This window comes from Armigeres subalbatus, chromosome 2 (genome assembly GCF_024139115.2).
Source record: "Armigeres subalbatus isolate Guangzhou_Male chromosome 2, GZ_Asu_2, whole genome shotgun sequence".
Lineage (NCBI taxonomy): Eukaryota > Metazoa > Arthropoda > Insecta > Diptera > Culicidae > Armigeres > Armigeres subalbatus.
In genome coordinates, this window is record NC_085140.1 from 31,990,152 (window position 1) to 32,009,944 (window position 19,793).

At 39.4% G+C, this 19,793-nt stretch overlaps 1 protein-coding gene across 13 annotated transcripts in view; it reads right to left on the bottom strand.

Annotated features, from left to right (window-relative positions):
* Positions 1–19,793, bottom strand: part of LOC134218429 (collagen alpha-1(XVIII) chain) — an 865,092-nt gene that overhangs the window by 518,715 nt on the left and 326,584 nt on the right. For all 13 annotated transcript variants that reach the window (XM_062697407.1, XM_062697401.1, XM_062697402.1 and 10 more), the window contains exon 5: positions 5,994–6,535. In XM_062697407.1, the coding sequence (XP_062553391.1) occupies positions 5,994–6,535 (542 nt within the window). The remainder of the gene's footprint in view (positions 1–5,993; positions 6,536–19,793) is intronic.

The following is a 19,793-nucleotide window of genomic DNA, read 5'->3' on the forward strand; positions in this document are numbered from 1 at the left end:
TCGTTGTTTCAACTTGCCCTGCATCACGCATTTCTATTTGCCCCGATGCATCGCGATGGTTTGAAGATGTGGAGCAATAGCAAACGACCAAATTACAAAAAAATAAAACGGGTCTTCCATCGATTTTTTATAATCATTATGCTTATGAATATACTACCGTGAAAATTTAATGAAAAAACTCCTTCAAACATAATTTTGAGTCTTGTTTCATTGGCACGTCAAAAAGTTGGTTTCGATTTTGCAAAGGGCGAAAAATAAACAATGGCCAGGATTGCTTTTAATAGCTACAATCTTCCAGAAATGGCAGTCAGAAGATGCGTTAAGGAGAGTAGTTTGTTGGAACAAAAAATCAGGGCATTCGGTCATTTCCGATTCAAATTACAGGTTCTGTTTCAACTTGCCCTTGTGTACCATACCAAGACACCACTAAACCTAGACGAAAAACGGAAAATCATGGGCCAAAAAAGGGGAACGATTCTAAACATGAACGATACCGGAAACGGACGTTTATATGGATGAATAGTCGCATAGTGGTACACTAGATTCTAGCTTTACGCGGGGGATAAAAAACGCGTTAGAATTATTTCATCGAATTGCCAAAAATTGTGAACTGCACTAGCAGTTACAACTCGACGTTTCGGTTTTTGGTAGGTCGTTTATGAAGGTGCGCCATTTTCTTAAAATTATCCACAAATAAGCTGTAATATCTCAACTTCCGAAAAACTGCAGCCAAATTGCGGATCTTCTTTCGACAGCTCTTCGTATGACAGTTTTCATGGTTTGCTCGTTTCGAGAGGTGCGCAATGCCACCCCTGCATTATGGGGTCTCCTCATACAAACAAGCGGTCAAAAATATTGTCTTTCTTCTTTCGAACAGGCCCCAAAACGCCCCCCGAGGCAAAACGCTTTTTGTGGTTTCCCTCATATTTAGGGGAAGGAGGGGCAATATGCCCTAGCTAAGCATAGATTGCTTTTATGCCTTAGCTATAACGATTTTCATGGGTGTTTCTACCTCACGCGATAATTAAACAATATAGCTAGCTGATGCCATATTAAAATTAGAAAAAATCTCAATCATATTGATAATATTCACATTTCAAAAAAGTGGTGATATTTCTTTGCCGGAAAACTCATGAGGCAAAACGCCTTTTAGCAGGCAGCTCTTTGGGAACAACGTACCATGCGTCGGCACATCAGCATTCTGGTATGAACAGTGCGTGGAGACGCGAGTACATTGTAGGATAGTTCCACTAGGGCGATTTGCCTCGCCGAAATGTTAGATGTTTCATCAAAATGTGGAAAATTTCAGTTTTTCCTACATTCCTATGTATTATTTTGACACTTTTTTCGCCTAACCTACATAATTTCACGTCTAGTTTTATTAAGGCTATCTCAAACATGGTAAATATTAGTGAAAACCCAAAAGTCGTTTTGCCCCGGGGGGGCGTTTTGGAGCCTCTTCCCCTACCGTCATTAAGATGTCCGTAACAAAAGTAGATCTAAAATTATGTAGGTTAGGCGAAAAAAGTCTGGGTAGGTCGGAAAAACCGAAAATTTCCACATTTTGAAGAAACATCTAACATTTTGGCGAGGCAAAACGCCCTAGTGGCGCTAACCTACAAAGTACTTGCGTCTCCACGGACTATCCATACCAGAATGCTGATTCGCCGACGCATGGTACTATGTTCCCTAGGAGCTGCCAGCTAAAAGGCGTTTTGCCTCATGAGTTTTCCGGCAACAATATAATCACTTTTTTGAAATGTGAATGTTATCAATATGATTGAGATTTTTGACAATTTTTGAATGACATCAACTAGGTATCTTGTTTAACTGATGCATAATGTAAAAATACCCATGAATAGCGTTACAAATAAGACAATAAAGCAGTGTTTGCTTAGCTAGGGCATATTGCCCCTCCTTCCCCTATTATATGTTTTTGATGTTGTCATAACAGGGAAATGTTGTTCAGCAACAATCTCAGTCATTTCGCAACTAACTTTTGAAAAGGGCCTAATATTTTGACTCAAACAAAAAAAAAATATAAATCTCAAAACGACATTGAATTTTTATTCACAAAATATCAAGAACGAATAGGAAGGAACTTCTATTATAGTAGTTGAAATTTTTGTTGCTATGATGCACACTACGGAAAAAAGACAAGTTTTGGGACAGACGCGTTTTTCTTCAAATCGCTTTTTCTCAAAATGGCGCAAGTTTGCGCAAGATTTTCCGTGGGATTCTGAAAGTACACATCCCAAATGTGATCCCCAACTAAATATCTCCACGGGGAAAAAAGTGGCGGAATTTTAAAGTTAAAAATTCCTATATTTTTCAATGTTTTGTTCGTACTTTGATTGTCTTTCAATATTTCCTTCATGATATCACAATTTTTGTTAGTACAATATGAAAGCTCTTTCAATTATCTTTACAATGCTATATATAAACCTTGGTATCGTGTCGGAAAAAACCTTTCAAAAATTGGCATGAAGTGAAGCAAGATTTTGAAGAGAAAACTCTCGTTTTTTACCTTTTCTCAACTTTGATAACTAATATCTAAATAACTATAATTCGTAAGGACCTGAAATTTTGGGGTTTTCGTATTTTGTGTATCTACCTTCGAAAAAAATAGTGAAAAAATGAATGGTGAAAGTCGATTTTCCGATTAATGTCCGCCTAAATCCCCATAGTGCCCTGGTCTACCTTTTGGTTCGTTATTTTTTTTGGCAAACTTACCCACTTTGGCTTTGACTACAACTTGAACTTGACTTGAAAGATCTCCATCCTGAGCGTTGCCCGGCTATCGCTTTAACCTGCCAGGTTAGATTTCGGTCGACTTCTTTTATTTCTTTATTGAGGCTTCGCCGCCATGAGCCTCTGGATCTGCTTCTGCTGCGATGTCCCGCTGGGTTCCAGTCTAATGCTTGTTTACAGATTTCGTTTCCGCCCCTACGTAGAGTGTGGCCGACCCAGCCCCACTTCCGATCCCGAATTTCTGTTGCTATCGGCCTCTGGTGACAACGACGAAGGAGCTCGTTAATTGAGATCCAGCTGTGAGGCCACCAGGCCCGAATTATATACCGCAGGCATCTGTTAATGAACACCTGCAGCCGTTGAGTGTTCTCCACTGATACACACCATGTTTCGCTAGCGTATAACAGCACAGATTTCCCGTTAGAGTTGAAAATTCGTATTTTGGTGCGTTCACTTATCTGCCTGTTTTACCAGATATTTCTTAAACTCGCAAAGGCAGCTCTTGCTTTCTTGATCCATGCGCCTATGTCGATCTTGGTACCGCCGTCTGACGCTACTTGGCTACCAAGGTATTGGAAGCTTTCAACATTGTCCACTGGTTGCCCGGCTACTGTGAAACTGGAAGGAGTCGCCGTGTTTACATCCAACGATTTGGTTTTGTTGACGTTGATGACTAAACCTGCCGAAGAGGAGCGATCGGCAAGGTCGTTGAGCTTACTCTGCATATTAGAGCGCCGTTGCGCGAGGAGTGCAACGTCATCAGCTAATTCGAAGTCGTTTAGGTGCTCCATGGTTATAGGTTGCCTTAACAGCCCGCGGTTTGGTTCACGGTCAATCGCATCTACCAGAATCTCATCGATTACGATGAGGGACAGTAACGGTGATAGAATACAAATTACCATCATCTAGTTATTGACAAGAAACCCAGCCACGTGCTTGTACCCTCCCCAGGGAAAATGCCGCCCACTGTGGAGAAAATGCATTCTCCAGCTGAATCTGGGAAGTAGTCTTGTTTTAAAACTATATCAACATATAGTGATGACTTCAATACATCCGTGGGATGCTTCATGTGGATGAATTTCGTAATATATTATTTGAAAATACTGTCTTTTGCAGAAAACATTGCAAAATTGAACCAATATTGTCGAGAAATTGTCGATTTACTCTCACGCTCTCGTATACTTTGTAGATACTCGAAAATCATCGTTCAGTGTTGCGTTTTGATTTATTCTACATGTTATGCTTGGTTTCTCGAATATGTAGGAAATTATCAAAAATAATCTGAAAATTTTGCCACTAAATATTGAATGTGAACTAGAACTGTGAAACCATAAGCATTCAGAAGCAGCACAGGTTAATTATTTTTTCATAATTCAAGTGTTGATAATGTAGTGCTGCTATAACGGCATCACTTTTCATGTACCAGAGAGAAGACTGATCATATGCCCATGTAAACAATCCATTGAATCTGGACGAACATTTGAGAAGGAAGTCAACATAACAGTATCATTTTTTTCCATTCATGTAAAAGGTATGTAGAAAAATGTGTAATTAGGAGTAGGATGCACAATAAATCAATCTCAGATCACTATGATCCGTGTGGTGTACAGGTATTGAAAAGGACGTTAAAATTGTGTGGAAATATATTGAGTTTGATACCTTCTGAAATGTTTGTGTACTTTTTACAAAATCAGATCAGAGCGAATGAGTAGAATCTCCGCAAAAAAAGAAGCGAAGAGCAAGAAAAAGAAGTCGATTTAATGTATGACGTTTGCGAGCAAAAATGATGGACTTCCATTTTAGAAAAGCTCGGCTTCGGCCGATACGATATTATTCTGATGGATTGTTAGATACATATATAAAAAATTTAAGTTGTCATACAAATATTGTTAGAAAAGCTTGCAAAATTGTAAGGTCTCATACAATATATGAATAAAAATCTAGCAATTCTGCATATGCCTAGTTCTTATATAGATTTTGGTAGATTCTCATACAGAATTTTTAGACAATCTAGCAATCGCCGGTTGGGCGTAAGGAATTTGCTTCGACAGCTAGGGAAATTTTTGTAGCGTGCTAGCGTTTATCACGAATGGACCGATAAACATACAAAACGATTTCCACCTACGCGCCAGCACACCTAAATGTGATGTGGAAACACGTGTTTAAATGATTTCCCGGTTAACCCTCTCAAGGCAAGTAATGGAGCGATCTATTTTACCTCAAAATACTCATTCAAATTCAAAAAGGGGAAAGAGACTTGGCATTGAAGCGCAATTTGCGATAAAGGCATTTATATTGAGATACTGCCAATGAGCTGCTGTACAATATCTGGTGAAAGGTATTGCTCCGATTATTTCGATGAATTAATTCCGAAAGCATTCCGTATTCGCTCTATGTTAAATGCAACATTGTTTAAGACAGCATGACGGATCGGTCTCGTTAATGATCTTTATCGGGCTACATGGCATAGCGATTGTCTTATAAACCCATACAAGAAACTATGTACACCGGTTCTACTGTGATGTGACTTAATTTAATTTGATATAGTGAGAATACATTTATTTTAGACTTAACATTTTCTCTACAAAATGAAATGACCATTGTCACTTTTTTAAGCTATTGATGAACAATTAATTTTACACGGACATTTAATGCCGCTGAATCGTGTATTTACGATATGAAGCTTTCTCCATATGCCGTACCATAAAATCATGGTCACCCCATTTTAACGATCACACACTGTACGGTTAATGGCGACGATGATATGGCATCAGCAAAAGTGAACCACCAAGCGTCCCGAACTTTCCTACTCAGTGTTGTTACTGTGCAAGATATTATCAAGCTCATTGTCGCTGGAAGCCATCGCGGAACCCTCCCTCTTCGGAACAGAATCATGATAGCACCAAGTGCGTTTACTGCGGCATCGTTGATGGCGGTTGACGGTTGGCTAATGTGGTGAAAACTTTGCTGGAAGGATGCTCCTATGTTTCGCCTAGTGGCGCGCCAACAACTCTACTCATTTGCATATAAACCGTTTGCTGTTCTTGCTGCTGCAAGGGAGAAGGGCTTCTCCCACTTGTCAACACTTGAATTAACTAACTCGATGGTGGAAGTTTTCAATAAGAAACTCACCCCAGATGTGAGACGTGTATTCCCTTGATGACAGTTTTCAGCAGTTTCATTTCTTTCGGTGTGTTTGGTTTGAATGTCCTCTCCGAATCAAAATTTTCATGGGTACTTACCTCGAAATTCCGCTTCAAAATCGGGCCCGCTTGGGCTATATACAGTGTGGATGCCCCGTCAAAGGTCAACGATCGTGGTTCCTTCTTAACCACCACCGTCTCCGTCTCTACGCAATTATTATAGAACACTACCTGGTTGTTCAGCACTTTGAAGATCAACTTGATCCACGACTTCGTGTAGGGAATCTGGAACGACACCAACGGCTGACTGACCCGTTCGACGTTGGCGTCCGTATAGATCAGTGTGATGTTCCACTGATCGGTGGCCAGAATCGGCTCCAGCAGCAGCCCCAGCTGGACCACAGTGTCCAACGGGTTGACCACACTGAACACGTAGCCACCGGAGCGGGAACCGGGCCGAACGGTGGCGATGATCGTGAACTCGGTCAGCTTTTCCGGCAGGATGGTCCTGTAGGGGGATTTGATGTCCGCATGTGGTGCCACGCCGAACGCCGGGAACCCATCCGATCCATCGACGAACGTGATGCCCTCCTCCGGGGGGATTTTGATCGCCAACAGCAGGTCGAACTCCGCGAAAACATCTGGAAAAGAGGAAAGGGAAAAAGGCGGAACGAAATTTAAATTGATCACGGATTGGAATCGAGTCGTCATTATATGAACGTTGGTTTTCCGTTGAAGAAGCTTATAGAAAATGTAGAAGGAAGAGAGCGTAAGCTTCGAAGGTATGCTGTGCGGATGGCATACTTGTAGGAGGCGAATGAGTTGTTTTCATACCACCTTTCATAGTACATAACAGACGTTAGGAAAAGCACGTCATTGAATGGAAGCGCATGGTGTTTGGTTAGGTAAGCAAGAAGAAAGGAAATGTTTCTCTCAACGAACATTCTTGATATTATTAACTATTCCAAAAATGAGGGTAGGTATATATAATTACTTTGAAATCGCGTGACAATTATTGATGTTAATTTTTCCAGATATTTGAAAAAGATTTCCAGAGGAGAAAAAGTGCACTTTTTGCGGATCAAACTTTCCAAAACTTGAGCTCGAAAAAACAGCTTGTCATTTTTCCTGCAGCCTACATTTGGTTAACAACTATTTTTAGTTCTGTTGTTCTTATTTTTACTTCTGTTACTAATATTATTCTAGCATTGCCTCCCCACTTTTGTGTCAACTCTGTTTCGGTTTATCATATATATAATAGCCCTGTTTGTCTGTCCGCCAACCAGACGCAGCACATGGGGAAATTCTCACAAAAAATAAAATATGTGACACTTCAATTCTTTTTTACTATCAGAAAACAAAACCAGTGACAACCTTAGACAACCAGACACAGCATTTGATGAAAAAAATCACAGACAACAGACGTTGAAAATTTTGATTTTTTTTAATTCAGAAAAGAATCTATCACTCTAAAAAATTGAAAAAAAAAAACACTTGCCACGGGCGCAATTGCGTCCACAAATAAACTAGTTTTATATAATAATTGATTTATTCATAATGATCCCTTTCATCATCGGAAAACTTTGAAAGGCTGTGATTTAGCATGTATATGTACGCCATTTTTTTGTGTGAATAAGTTCACCGCACACCATATCCAACATCCGAAGCTTGATACTTTTGATATATCGGCCCTATCACCACGTGTAGCAAATACAATGTACTTCGAATGATTTGGTAAGATGCTATAATAATGTTGGTTCGTTATGAGTGTGGGCACAGGGTTTCCAAATAAACATATGCAAAGTGGTATTTCCTATTCCCTCGAGTGATTTGTGAGCATACTACGGTGGAATCAAGTCACAAAAGTTTCCACATCACGAAGAACATGCATACTGAGAGCAGAATTCTGTCTGCTTTGCGAAAATAAACGTCAAAGTAACAGATTGTTATAGAACGAACAAAAAGTTTCATTCGCTCGTTTGCCAACTCGGTAATGGCTTCTTCCTGCTTATCAACCGACCGGCAAAACACACTGATCAAAAGCCCGTCTACCGTGAGTGATTTCTCTATTCTTGATTTTCTGAAGCGCAAACCCGGCTTCATCTTTGCCTCACGTGTGCAGTCTCAAATTTACACACTGTTGCATTTTTAATTTGCTAATAGCAGCGCTTAATTGTCACTTCCTAGACACTCACTGTCGGCGCCTTCGTCGTTGTCGATGTCGGTTTACGTATCACGCTAATCCCAATGTAAAGCATCATTAGAGATTCCCTTTCTCCCCGATGCTGATGGCTGTGATGCGACGATGATGGACCATTCTCTTGCACCGAGAGACACCGAGGCGCCCACGGGTTGCCCCATAGATGTTCTGCTAGGGGTGTGTGATGTTTGATGTTCTTGTTTGGCTTGTGGATTATCAAATGATTTAAAAAAGCGTAAAATTACGTAATGCTGTAGGAAGAGACCCCTTGTCTGACCCCATCCGGGGAGGCAAGGATGCATTCTGTCTCCCCTATACTGTTCCTCATCATGGTTGCGATTGACCGTATACCAAACCGTGGGCTGCTCTATTACTATGGAGCATCTAAACGACTTCGATTTGGCTAGTGATATTGCTCTACTAGCTCTACTAGAGTAAGCTGAACAACCTGACTGAACGCTCCTCTACGGCGGGTCTCACCATCAATGTCAACAAGACCAGATCGTTGGAAGTCAACACGAACAACCCCTCCAACTTTACAGTCAGTGGCCGGGCAAGCAGTGGAGATGGTCGAAAACTGTCAATATCTTGGCAGCCAATTCACGTCGAACGGCTGAATCAAGATCGACATAGGAGCACGAATCAAGAAGGCTTGTACTACTTTTGCGGGTTTACGAAATATATGGAGATCAGGGTTTGCAAAAGTCGCTCTCAATAGATAACGAACAACGATAAAAGAGAGACAAAAACTGTTCCGAATCATAACAAGCCATGATAACAAATTTATCAAACTTGTATACAAGTGCGAAAAAACAGAATCGGATAGGCAGCCCTCACAGAAAAATGGTGATTCTCGCTTTGTTTTCGCTTTTTTCGTGTTGGTTACTGCACAGGTGTGTAGAACAAGTTGAAATGCATCATCAGAGCCAGTGCTTCCCGCATTTGGAGATTTCTAAAAGAAATTTATCATGAGGTATAGCATCCCGAATCAGTTCTCTATCATGACAGCTTATGAAAAAAGTTTCTCGCGGTATGCTACATATCGTATATGTATACAGAGATGATAAGTGAGAGACTTGCCCTTTTTTTTTAGGATTCATTCCCTGATGGAGATCCAACCAGATTACGCACCAAATTCTGAGCACCCTAGAATACCCAACCTAGCGAACCACTTTTTGCCTTTCTCGTATACAAAGTATACGTAAAGGCTATAGGATCACTCCAAAACCGAACTTTTGATAGAAGGCCCGGGGACCCATAGTGTTATATACCAATCGACTCAGTTCGACGAATTGAGGTGATGTCTGTAATAATAATGTGTATGTATGTGTGTGTGTGTGTGTACAAAATGTGAGACACACTTTTGGTACTTAGCATTATCAATTTGCTCGCAACAAGTTCCATTCGACGTAGAATTCAATCCCATTGTTTGCTATTGAAAATTAGATCCATCGGACATTGCGTTCCGAAGTTACGGCGAAAAAACTGTTTTCACGTGCAAAAAAAAGCAAAACGCCCTACCTCGGATTCGAACTCGTGATCTCTGGGGTGGGAAGCGCATACTATACCACAGCACCATCAATACTCTTAACTTGTGAGAAGATACATGCAAACATAAATCATCGAATTGGAGATATGTTTATTGCCTCTATATAGCATTAGAGTTTATCCTGCTAGGGTAAATGTTCCTATACTGGAAATATTAATGAATTGAGAAAAGAAAATATTTGTTTTTATCGTTTGTTGATTGAAACTATACAGTTTCAGCTTAGCTTAGCTTAGACTGACTGTACATATCAATGGTTGCTACTCCGTGATTGATCAGAACTGGTGCAAATTGCACTACGATCCAAGTGAATAGTGGTTTGGATTTACCAACTATTCTCGAAGTGCACGTTTCGTGATTGAAAATAAACAGTTTCATTACATTAACTAATAGATAAAATATTGATTTTAAAATAAGATTTATTTCACCTAACCAATTATTCAAAATAGCTTCGTAAAAGTTGCTTCAGTTGTGAGGAAGTCAATTTTGTTATGAAATATTATATTGGTGTGATGGCATAATTACATCATACCGCAACGAAAGGAAACATATGTGTATAATAATGGGAAATATATAATAAGAACCCACTACCTACACTCAAGGTACGGGTGCCCTATGGAAATTGCAAATATCCGTTATCCGATATCCGTTCAGTAATTGAAAACCCTCTCCTATGTTAAACGTCATACATAACTTTTCTCATGTCTTATTGCTAATGCGCTAAGTCATGCGCTAAGAAAAACACAAATACCCTATATCACATACTCATGTATAGCAATTTCAAAATGCATCGTGCTTTGTTCAACGCTCTCCCGTACGAATGCGGGTGAAAAAAGGAATGGCAATGTGCTGTCGCACAGTGGCGGGTCCCCATGTAAATGTCAGACTAAAAGAATTTCTCGAATTTAATTTGCCCATACACATTTGTTTAGGAGATGCTTTACAGCATCAACTTTTTAGCACCAAGTTACCAAAAATTAAATTAACAAGCTACAATCAACAAATTAAGGAATTAGCTCATTCACAATATGTGCGAGCTTCGCGAAAAACGAATCTTTCTTTGTACGGGTTTCCGCCACTGCGCATCGGTCGGCATCGCATCGTAGCATCAGCAACACAAGCTTTGACTGTTTATTTTCAGCTTGCATCAGGCATCGCATTGTTCACAGCCCGTACAGCGCGTTACAGCAAGCCGTGCTTCTGTTCTATTTTTAGCACTGATAGAAGTAAATACCTATATGAGGCAAGAAAGCACATAGGTAGTAGATCATTTTGACGTCTGGCGGTCGTCACAAGAACCACGAAAAAAGTGCTGTTGGCGCCGAAGTGCTTGAGCAGCATAGGGGGGTGTATGTTTCTTGCGTTGTCTGCTTGTAAATTGAATGAATTTCAGAAATTTCAGGAAACATTCGCAAAGTGATAGAAAATGTTATGATGGAATAAAATTTGATTTTGAATTTTTTAAATGATTTCGAATTTAAACAATCGATTTAACAACTATATAATATAATAACATAATTATTATGATTTGCTTTTTGCAGATTCCAAAAGACGAATTCGAGAACGTTTTTGTGGTAGAGTATGCTGTTGGAGATTTGGAGAAAAACTCCCCACAGCTTCTACCATACCACAAAAACGTTCTCAAATTCGTCTTTGAAATTAGCAAAAAGCAAATCATAATAATTATGATATTATATTATATTGAAAATTGCTTTATTGCATTTGTACATAATTGCATATTTGTACCATCTTCATTTTTGATTAATTTTCCAGTCCATAAATTGTCATTAAAAGCTTTTAAGTATATCATTGATTACACAATGGAATATTTTTTATTCATACGGCGTAAGGCAGGGCGAATATTTTTCTGAATTTTGTCTACCCCTTGAATGTATCAATTTGAAAGAAATACAGTAAAAGTATTGGTAATTCAACGACATGTGGTCGGGGCTTAGCCAAATCGCACCAAGCGGCTTTTTGACTGACTTGTGGTACTTCGTTCGCAAAAATAAAACGAACATCATACAATATCAATTTTTATGTATATTTGTAGTAGGATATCCATACGATTTGTTATCAATTAAATCTGCTAATCGAAAATTTGAGTAGAAAAATGGGTTACCCCAGCCATGTGAAAACACAAATATTCCCAACAAGTGAATATTCATTATTATCGATTAAATTAGATAAATTCTACAAGCGACAAATTTATTCGCATTATAAATAACAGTTAGTTTGATTGAATATTGCACTTATTAGCATGCCCCACATATGTGCATGAAAATTCATTTAAAATTACAAAACACCTTTATCTGAGGAATTATTTACGAAAAGTTATTTCTCGTAGGGCTTGTAGACCAAAAGTGTCATAATACAAACGATTAAGTTCGAACAGAGCTGCAAGTCTTTATAATAAACGCACAAAATGAAAATATGCATATTCCAACACTCGATCCAATTGTATGATCTTATTGATTGGGTGACAGAAGCCTAAGCTAGATTCTGACTTCAACCTGGGGAGCACTCGAATGTTTGCCAACTGGAAACATTTTTTGTTCTATATCCCGGGATTTTTTTGTAATACTAAAATAAAACGTCACTGCATTCGCTTCAGTCGCTTGCCGTTGGATGAATATTGCAGAAGGACGCAACACGCCCCATTGGCCCATCACCCCGGCAAGGGTGAAGGGTGTCAATTTTAAAATGATTGTTAAAATGTTAAAACACATTTTAGCCGAAAATAGTTAGATTTTTCGGATTTGAAATTTAATTTTCTTTTAGATTGGCAACATGAAAGTCTAATCATTTCGATTAAAAGACATGTAGATATGTAGTCTAACATATAGGTAAATATTCGGCTACCTGTTAGTGGTGCTGGATTGCGTGGAGTGCTCTCACCTCTCAGATTTGACGAATCGATGTTTTTAACTTTGTTTAGAATCGCAGAGAAGTCGTTTCAAAAATTTGGTATTGAATTTTAGAAAATAAAAATTGTTTATAAATATGTTTTTGAAAAAAAAAAATGAGATCCGAATGAGCGTCGAACACAAACTCTCTGAGTGAGAGCCTAGAATGTTACCCCTCAGCTACCTTTACTTCTTAGATAAGTGGTGATCGAAGTATAACAGGTTATATGCATTTTGCACTTATCATCGGCTTGTGCATTCGTACGGCAACGCACCTGGAGCTGTGTTTTTAGGTTCCGTGGCATATTTAAATCATTTGACGTTGAAAAACATAATATTATACGATTGAGTTTACGTCATGTGCTTTTGTGTCAATTCATTCAAATCGCCTAATATTCATAATGTTTTGGTGTGCAGGGAAGCAACTTCAGAATCAAGTTCAACATTTATTTTGAATCCTCTGTAATGCATTCTTCCTGGCGTTTCAGCAAATAATTCATATTGGCACAGTATATGTAAACATGGCTGGTCTAACAATTAGTTTGTAAATAAAACAATTTATTTTAGTAAATGGTTTTGATTTTCTATAACTACTTACTATATTCGTACCTTTTCGCTTGTATACCTTCGGTGTGGTTTTTGATAGTTAATTAATTCATGCTATACATAAGTCCTAAATCTTGGACTTCGCTAGTCTAATTGGAACCCATTCATAGTGACAACACATCTGTTTGAAGATTTCAAATAGCACTCGGATTATGTGGGAGAAGCTGAGTTTCGGAAGGATTTGAAGAAAATTTTTTTGGCAGGTTAATGGAAAATGTGTCCAAACTTTTCTACAATCCAAGCATGTTTTGGATCATGTAGTAATCTAAGTTCGATCATTTAGTTTGTCGATTACTTATACCAGAAGTTAAATTTTAAAACGTGTTTTATGGTGGACTTCTGGTGCGGATATTTTTCGACATTTAACCTCTGGAATGAGTTATTGACAAACTACTAAATTATCGAACCTATATTACTAAATGATCGAAAACATCCTTGCTATAATCTATAACAAATTACTCTAAGGCAATCAACGATTTTTGATTTCCTGATAGAATAATATCAGGTATGCAATCAGTATGATATAAAGTATTAGACCAGCTCTGTCACGAGTAATCTATCAGATTTTGTACAGGGATAGTTTACCTGTACAGAGTGATCTGATAAATAATTTTAGATCAGTTCATTATAATATATACAAAAACAAATTAATATGAATCAATTTTAATAAAACCTTCGGTTAATCACTCCGAAATGCTCTCCATATGAAGAAGAGCAACCGTAGTAGAATTCTCTTTAGATTTTATTAAGTCGGATCAAATTCGTAAATCTTAGTTGAAAAGTGGTTGAATGTCAATGACAAAAACGGAACTGCTCATTAGCAAAAAATGAATTCTTATCTATATGAAGAATCATACTATTCAAAACAATAATTTTAAAAAGGCTATCTTATTGATTAGGTGCCAGAAGCCTAAGCTGGATTCTGACTTCAAAACAAGAAACACTCGAAGGTTTGTCAAATGACCAATATTATGGATCATATATCCAAAACTATGGATCATATTACCGAAGTTAAGGATCATAATCACGATAAAAATTGCACAAAATTGTATTTTTATGGATCAAAATGTAGTTTTCTATGGATCATTTTCCAAATGGATGATGGGAAAATATGTAGCAGGAATGATATTGTTTTTCTTGATCATATTTGAAGGTACATACTTATTTTCCAATTATTTGGTTTATATTTTAGCTTAGTTATGGATCTTAAAATTAATCTTTATGGATACGCCTGAATTATTTTTTGGATTTAAGGTAGCGTTTCATGGAACATTCAGATGTTATTTATTGATCGTTTTTCATTTTTTTTTATGGATCGTTTTTCATTTTTTGCCTTTCTCGTATACAAAGTGTTCGCTCCAAAAACAAACTTTTGATTCGAGGACCGGAGACCCATAGTGTTATATACCAATCGATTCAGCTCATCGTTTAGCTCACTTTTTAAGTACTTATCCTCAACTGATTTGCCCTCAACAAGTTTCATTCGACGCAGAATTCTATCTTATTGTTTCCTATTGAAAATTGACCTAATCAGACTATGGGCTTAGAAGTAATGGCCAAAATACTTTGTTTCATATAAAAGCACATTAAAAAGTCTAGCTCACTTTTTGGGCACTTATCCTCAACCGATTTGCTCTCAACAAGTTTCATTCGACGCAGAATCCTATCCCATTGTTGCCTTTCTCGTATACTAAGTATACGGTAAAGGCTATATGATCGCTCCAAAAACAAACTTTTTATAGAAGACCCGGAGACCCATAGTGTTATATACCAATCGACTCAGTTCGACGAATTGAGGTGATGTCTGTGTGTGTGTGTGTGTGTGTGTGTGTGTGTGTGTGTGTGTGTGTGTGTGTGTGTGTGTGTGTGTGTGTGTGTGTGTGTGTGTGTGTGTGTGTGTGTGTGTGTGTGTGTGTGTGTGTGTGTGTGTGTGTGTGTGTATGTGTGTGTGTGTGTGTGTGTGCGCAAAACTACTCAAAAAATGTCACTCATTTTTCGGGCACTTATCCTCAACCGATTTGCTCGCAACAAGTTGCATTCGACGCAGAATCCTGTCCCATTGTTTCCTATTTGAAATTGGCCAGATCGGACTATGGGATCAAAAGTTATGGCCAAAGTAAAAATTCATACGAAAAAATCGCGTAAAAAATGTCACTCATTTTTCGGGCACTTATCCTCAACCGATTTGCTCGCAACAAGCTGCATTCAACGCAGAATCCTGTCCCATTGTTTCCTATTTGAAATTGGCCAGATCGGACTATGGGATCGAAAGTTATGACCAAAATACAATTTCATACGAAAAAATCGCGTAAAAAATGTCACTCATTTTTCGGGCACTTATCCTCAACCGATTTGCTCGCAACAAATTGCATTCAACGCAGAATCCTGTCCCATTGTTTCCTATTTGAAATTGGCCAAATCGGACTATGGGATCGAAAGTTATGGCCAAAATACAAATTCGTACGGAAAAATCACGTAAAAAATGTCATTCATTTTTCGGGCACTTATCCCCAACCGATTTGCTCGCAACAAGTTGCATTCGACGCAGAATCCTGTCCCATTATTTCCTAATCGAAATTGGTCAGATCGGACTATGGGATCGAAAATTTTACCATCTTTGCCTTTCTCGTATATTTTTTTATGGAAAAATCGCCAAAAAAATGTCACTCATTTTTCAGGTACTTTTCCTCAACCGATTTGCTCGCATCGAATTGCATTCGACGCAGAATGTCTCATTGATTCATATTGAAAATTGGCCAGATCGGACTATGGGCTTAGAAGTTATGGTAAAATTACTATTTATTGTGAAAAAGAGTTCAAAAAAGTATAGCTCACTTTTTCAGCACTTAGACTTCATCTATTCCCCAAGCAACACAAGTTCAACAAATCTGGTTGCAGTAACCATATTGTGACTGAATCCGGTCATATATAAGCTACTGTGATTGATGTGCAATATGTGATTGCATTCGACGCAGAATCTTGTCCCATTGTTTCCTATAGAAACTTGGCCGGATCGTACAATTGGGTCAAAAGTTATGGCGGAAATACTAATTTTAAAACTACAAAATAAAATGCCATTTTTTGCTCTTATGCTCATCCGATTTGTTTGCAACAAATTGCGTTTGGCGAGAATTTTTGTTATGCCTATTAACAAATATGAAAAATAAGACCAACCCACATATTGGTGTTATTTTAGATTTTTCCAAACCTTTTGAACGAACGAGAAAGGCACCATCACCGCTAGGTGGATTAATCTGGGTTTTTTTTCCATTTGAATAATATAATTGCCAATTTGAGATTTCCGTTAAAATCTTAAAAAAACAGAAGCTGAACGTTTGTCATAAATTTACACGTTAGGATTTCGTCAAACAAGTTGTTTGAACAAAAAAGTTTTGCTTTCATTTGTTACAACGACGCAGTCGATGGTAAAAGCATAAAGACATATGGTGCAATGAACTAAATTTGGAAGTCGTTTGTTATAAGCGTCAAATATCATCGAAAACCAATGCGTCTTTGTTCGAATAACTTGTTTGAAGAAATCCTGACGTGTAAATTTATGACAAATGTTCAGCTTCTGATTTTAAGAATTGGTAAATCGCAAGTCGGCAATCATATAACCTAAATATCCAGGGTGAAAAGAGGAATAATAGGATTATAAATGAGCAATGATTTGTAATACACTCAAGAAGTTTGTAGAACAACGACTTTTAGGGGAACTAGTGTTTCTATGCACTTAAAAGGTTGAAAATCACTTTTACATGTTCAAAACGTAAACGAAACGAATCGCAATGTTCACAAGACTTGTAGAGCACACCAAAAGCTTCCGTTTAGAGGTTGTTGCGATGATTTTAAACATTTATATTTCACGTTAGATTTTTTTTTCTAAATTTTATAATGGCCCAAAAACCCTAAATCGACTTGAGCCACCTCTAAATTTTATCCGAATTAGCTGAAAATTTGACAGATGGCTTATTTTAGCATAAGAATTGTGATTCTGTGCTGACCGGTTGAATTTTTGAAACTTTTTGAAAACATGAAGAGGTCTATTGGGTAAAGCCCTATTAGCATTTAATCGAGTTCGCGAGCGCAAGGCAGAAAAGTAGTAAGGAACTGAAACAGATCCTTCTAATGCTGCGCCAGGCTGTTCGAGTCGCAAGACAAGAACAGAATGCGTTTATCAGGCGGGTGATGGGAAGAGAGAAAGCCGGCAAAGATGCCCAAACCGATACCTTCTCCTTTCTTAGCGGAGCGACTATGGTCCAAGAGGCGATTGATATCGCCCTGACGGCCAATGAAGAAAATACTGTGGCTAATCCGAAACTGCGACGCAAGTCGCCGGGTCGCAAGAGGGTACCAGCCGGCCGTTGCCTTCGGTACAAGGGACCGTAAATCGCTGGCAGCTGGTCAGTAGAGCAAAGCTGAATTCGAACGCATCTCGACCCGCAAAGAAAGCTAAGGACAAAGGCGACGCTTTGTTGGTGAAAACTGATAAGGAAAAGTACGCTGAAATCCTAAAATCGATGCGGGCGGCCGATAAGCTCGTCGATAGCACGTTCATAAGAAACGGGATCTAGTCATGGATTGACTAATGTTTGTCAGTTCTGGTCTGGCTCCAGACTTGGACTAGACGGTGGATGAGGATAACACTCATAGTGATCATCTAGCAATTCGCTTTAAGATCAACTATGGCGTGCAACATCCGAGGTCCGGGATCCTTATCAGGTCCGTGGGTGGAGGACCAATCACTTCGACAGCGAAATTTCTTCGCGGCCAACATTGAAGGTCTAAGCGGGGATGCGTTCCCGAGTAGCACACATATTGTAAAGAAGTTAATGTTATTCATATTCGATCAAATTCCGTCATATATGAGTTACTGTATCCAAATTGGTCTGAATTGTGCTGCTAGGGTTAGTCACGGGCGTGCGACGCCCCCATGCAGAGGAAAGCCCTGCCGAGAAATGGCAGACGTCCAGCGTACCGAGATTGCGGCCCTTCGATCAACCTACCTCAAGGCTAGATGAAGGATGCAACGTGCTCGCACAGAGGACGAAAGAGCGGAAGTGTTTCGAGCTGAGAAACTGGCCTTTAACAAGATCATCAAGAGCAGTAAGAGAGAGTGCGGAGGAGCCAACGCGAATCCGTGGGGTGACGCCTACAGGATAGTGATGGCCAAGACCAAAGGGAGCTCTTCACCCCCAAACGGTTCCCGGATAGGTTGGACGCCCCGTCCCAAGCCACAAGTCCTTGGCCTCCTGCACCGCAAGGTAATATGGGTACGTCCGAAATGGTGGCTCCGGTGACGAACGAAGAGTTACTCGCGGGGGCCAAATCCCTGGTAACGAATAAAGCTCCAGGGCCTGATGTAGTTCCGAACAGCGCTCTCAAAATAGCAATCATAGCGAACCCGAACATGTTTAGGCTAGCTATGCAGAGATGCCTTGATGAGTGTAGATTCCCCGAAAGTTGGAAAAGGCAGATATTGGTGTTGTTGCCGAAGGCCGGGGAAGCCGTCGGGCGACCCATCGGCGTATAGACCAATCTGTCTTATAGACACGACGGGCAAGTTGCTAGAAAGGATCATCGTCAACAGGCTGAACAGTCAATTAACGCAAGGATGCGAAAGCTGAGAACCAAAAGTCAGAAAAATATATTAAGCTCGTTTAGTGGAATGTATTAAACCGTCTAAGACGAATTAAGTACTGTCCATTTAATTCCACCAGTTAATTTTCGTTATCTTTGCAGATACGTATTTCGACCACACAGTTGTGGTCGAAATACGTATCTGCAAAGATAACGAAAATTAACTGGTGGAATTAAATGGACAGTACTTAATTCGTCTTAGACGGTTTACCAAAAGTCGTTCCTTCAACTACAGCATCATCACCGTCCCTGCCCAGAACGTTTTAGAAAGCGTGAATGATGTTCCTGAAACCGTGACTCAAAGTACACCGTGATGTTGTTTGTTACCGAGTTCACGAACGCTTTTTTTGCGTGCACCAAGGGCGTTTCGCCAACAAGAAGGAAGCGTTCAATGTACTGCTGGAGCTGACAAACGATGGGTACCCTTTGCGGGACGTTGTAACTGTTCGTAGCTTCATTTGGAGGTTTAATATTACCTGCAGAATATTAACGCACTAAGGAGCAGGGATATGGTGCAGCACAAAACTCTTTAAGGGCGACTCTCACGCACTGCTAGGAGACGACCCTTTAATTTGAAAGGGTCACGCTGGTGCAGTTCGTTGTGCTCAGCTCGTATATTTGGGTTAGTGCGGAGAGACTCTCGACCCTTTTTATCTTCGTTCATGTCTCTCAGGGGCCCTCCTTAGCCATGCGGAAAGATGCGCAGCTACAAAGCAAGACCATGCTGAGGGTGGCTGGGTTCGATTCCCGGTGCCGGTCTAGGCAATTTTCGATTTGGAAATTGTCTCGACTACCCTGGGCATAAAAGTATCATCGTGTACACTTAAAATAAATCGCCGAATTCGGTAAAATTTTACCGAAATCTCAACAGCAGAACTATTCGGTAAATAATTTAACTGATTTTCGGTGATTTTGACAGTTGAGCAATCTGTGCGAGAGCATACAACTGTTAAGTTGCTACGATCTCACGCTAAGGTTGATTTGATAATGCCGAGAATTAA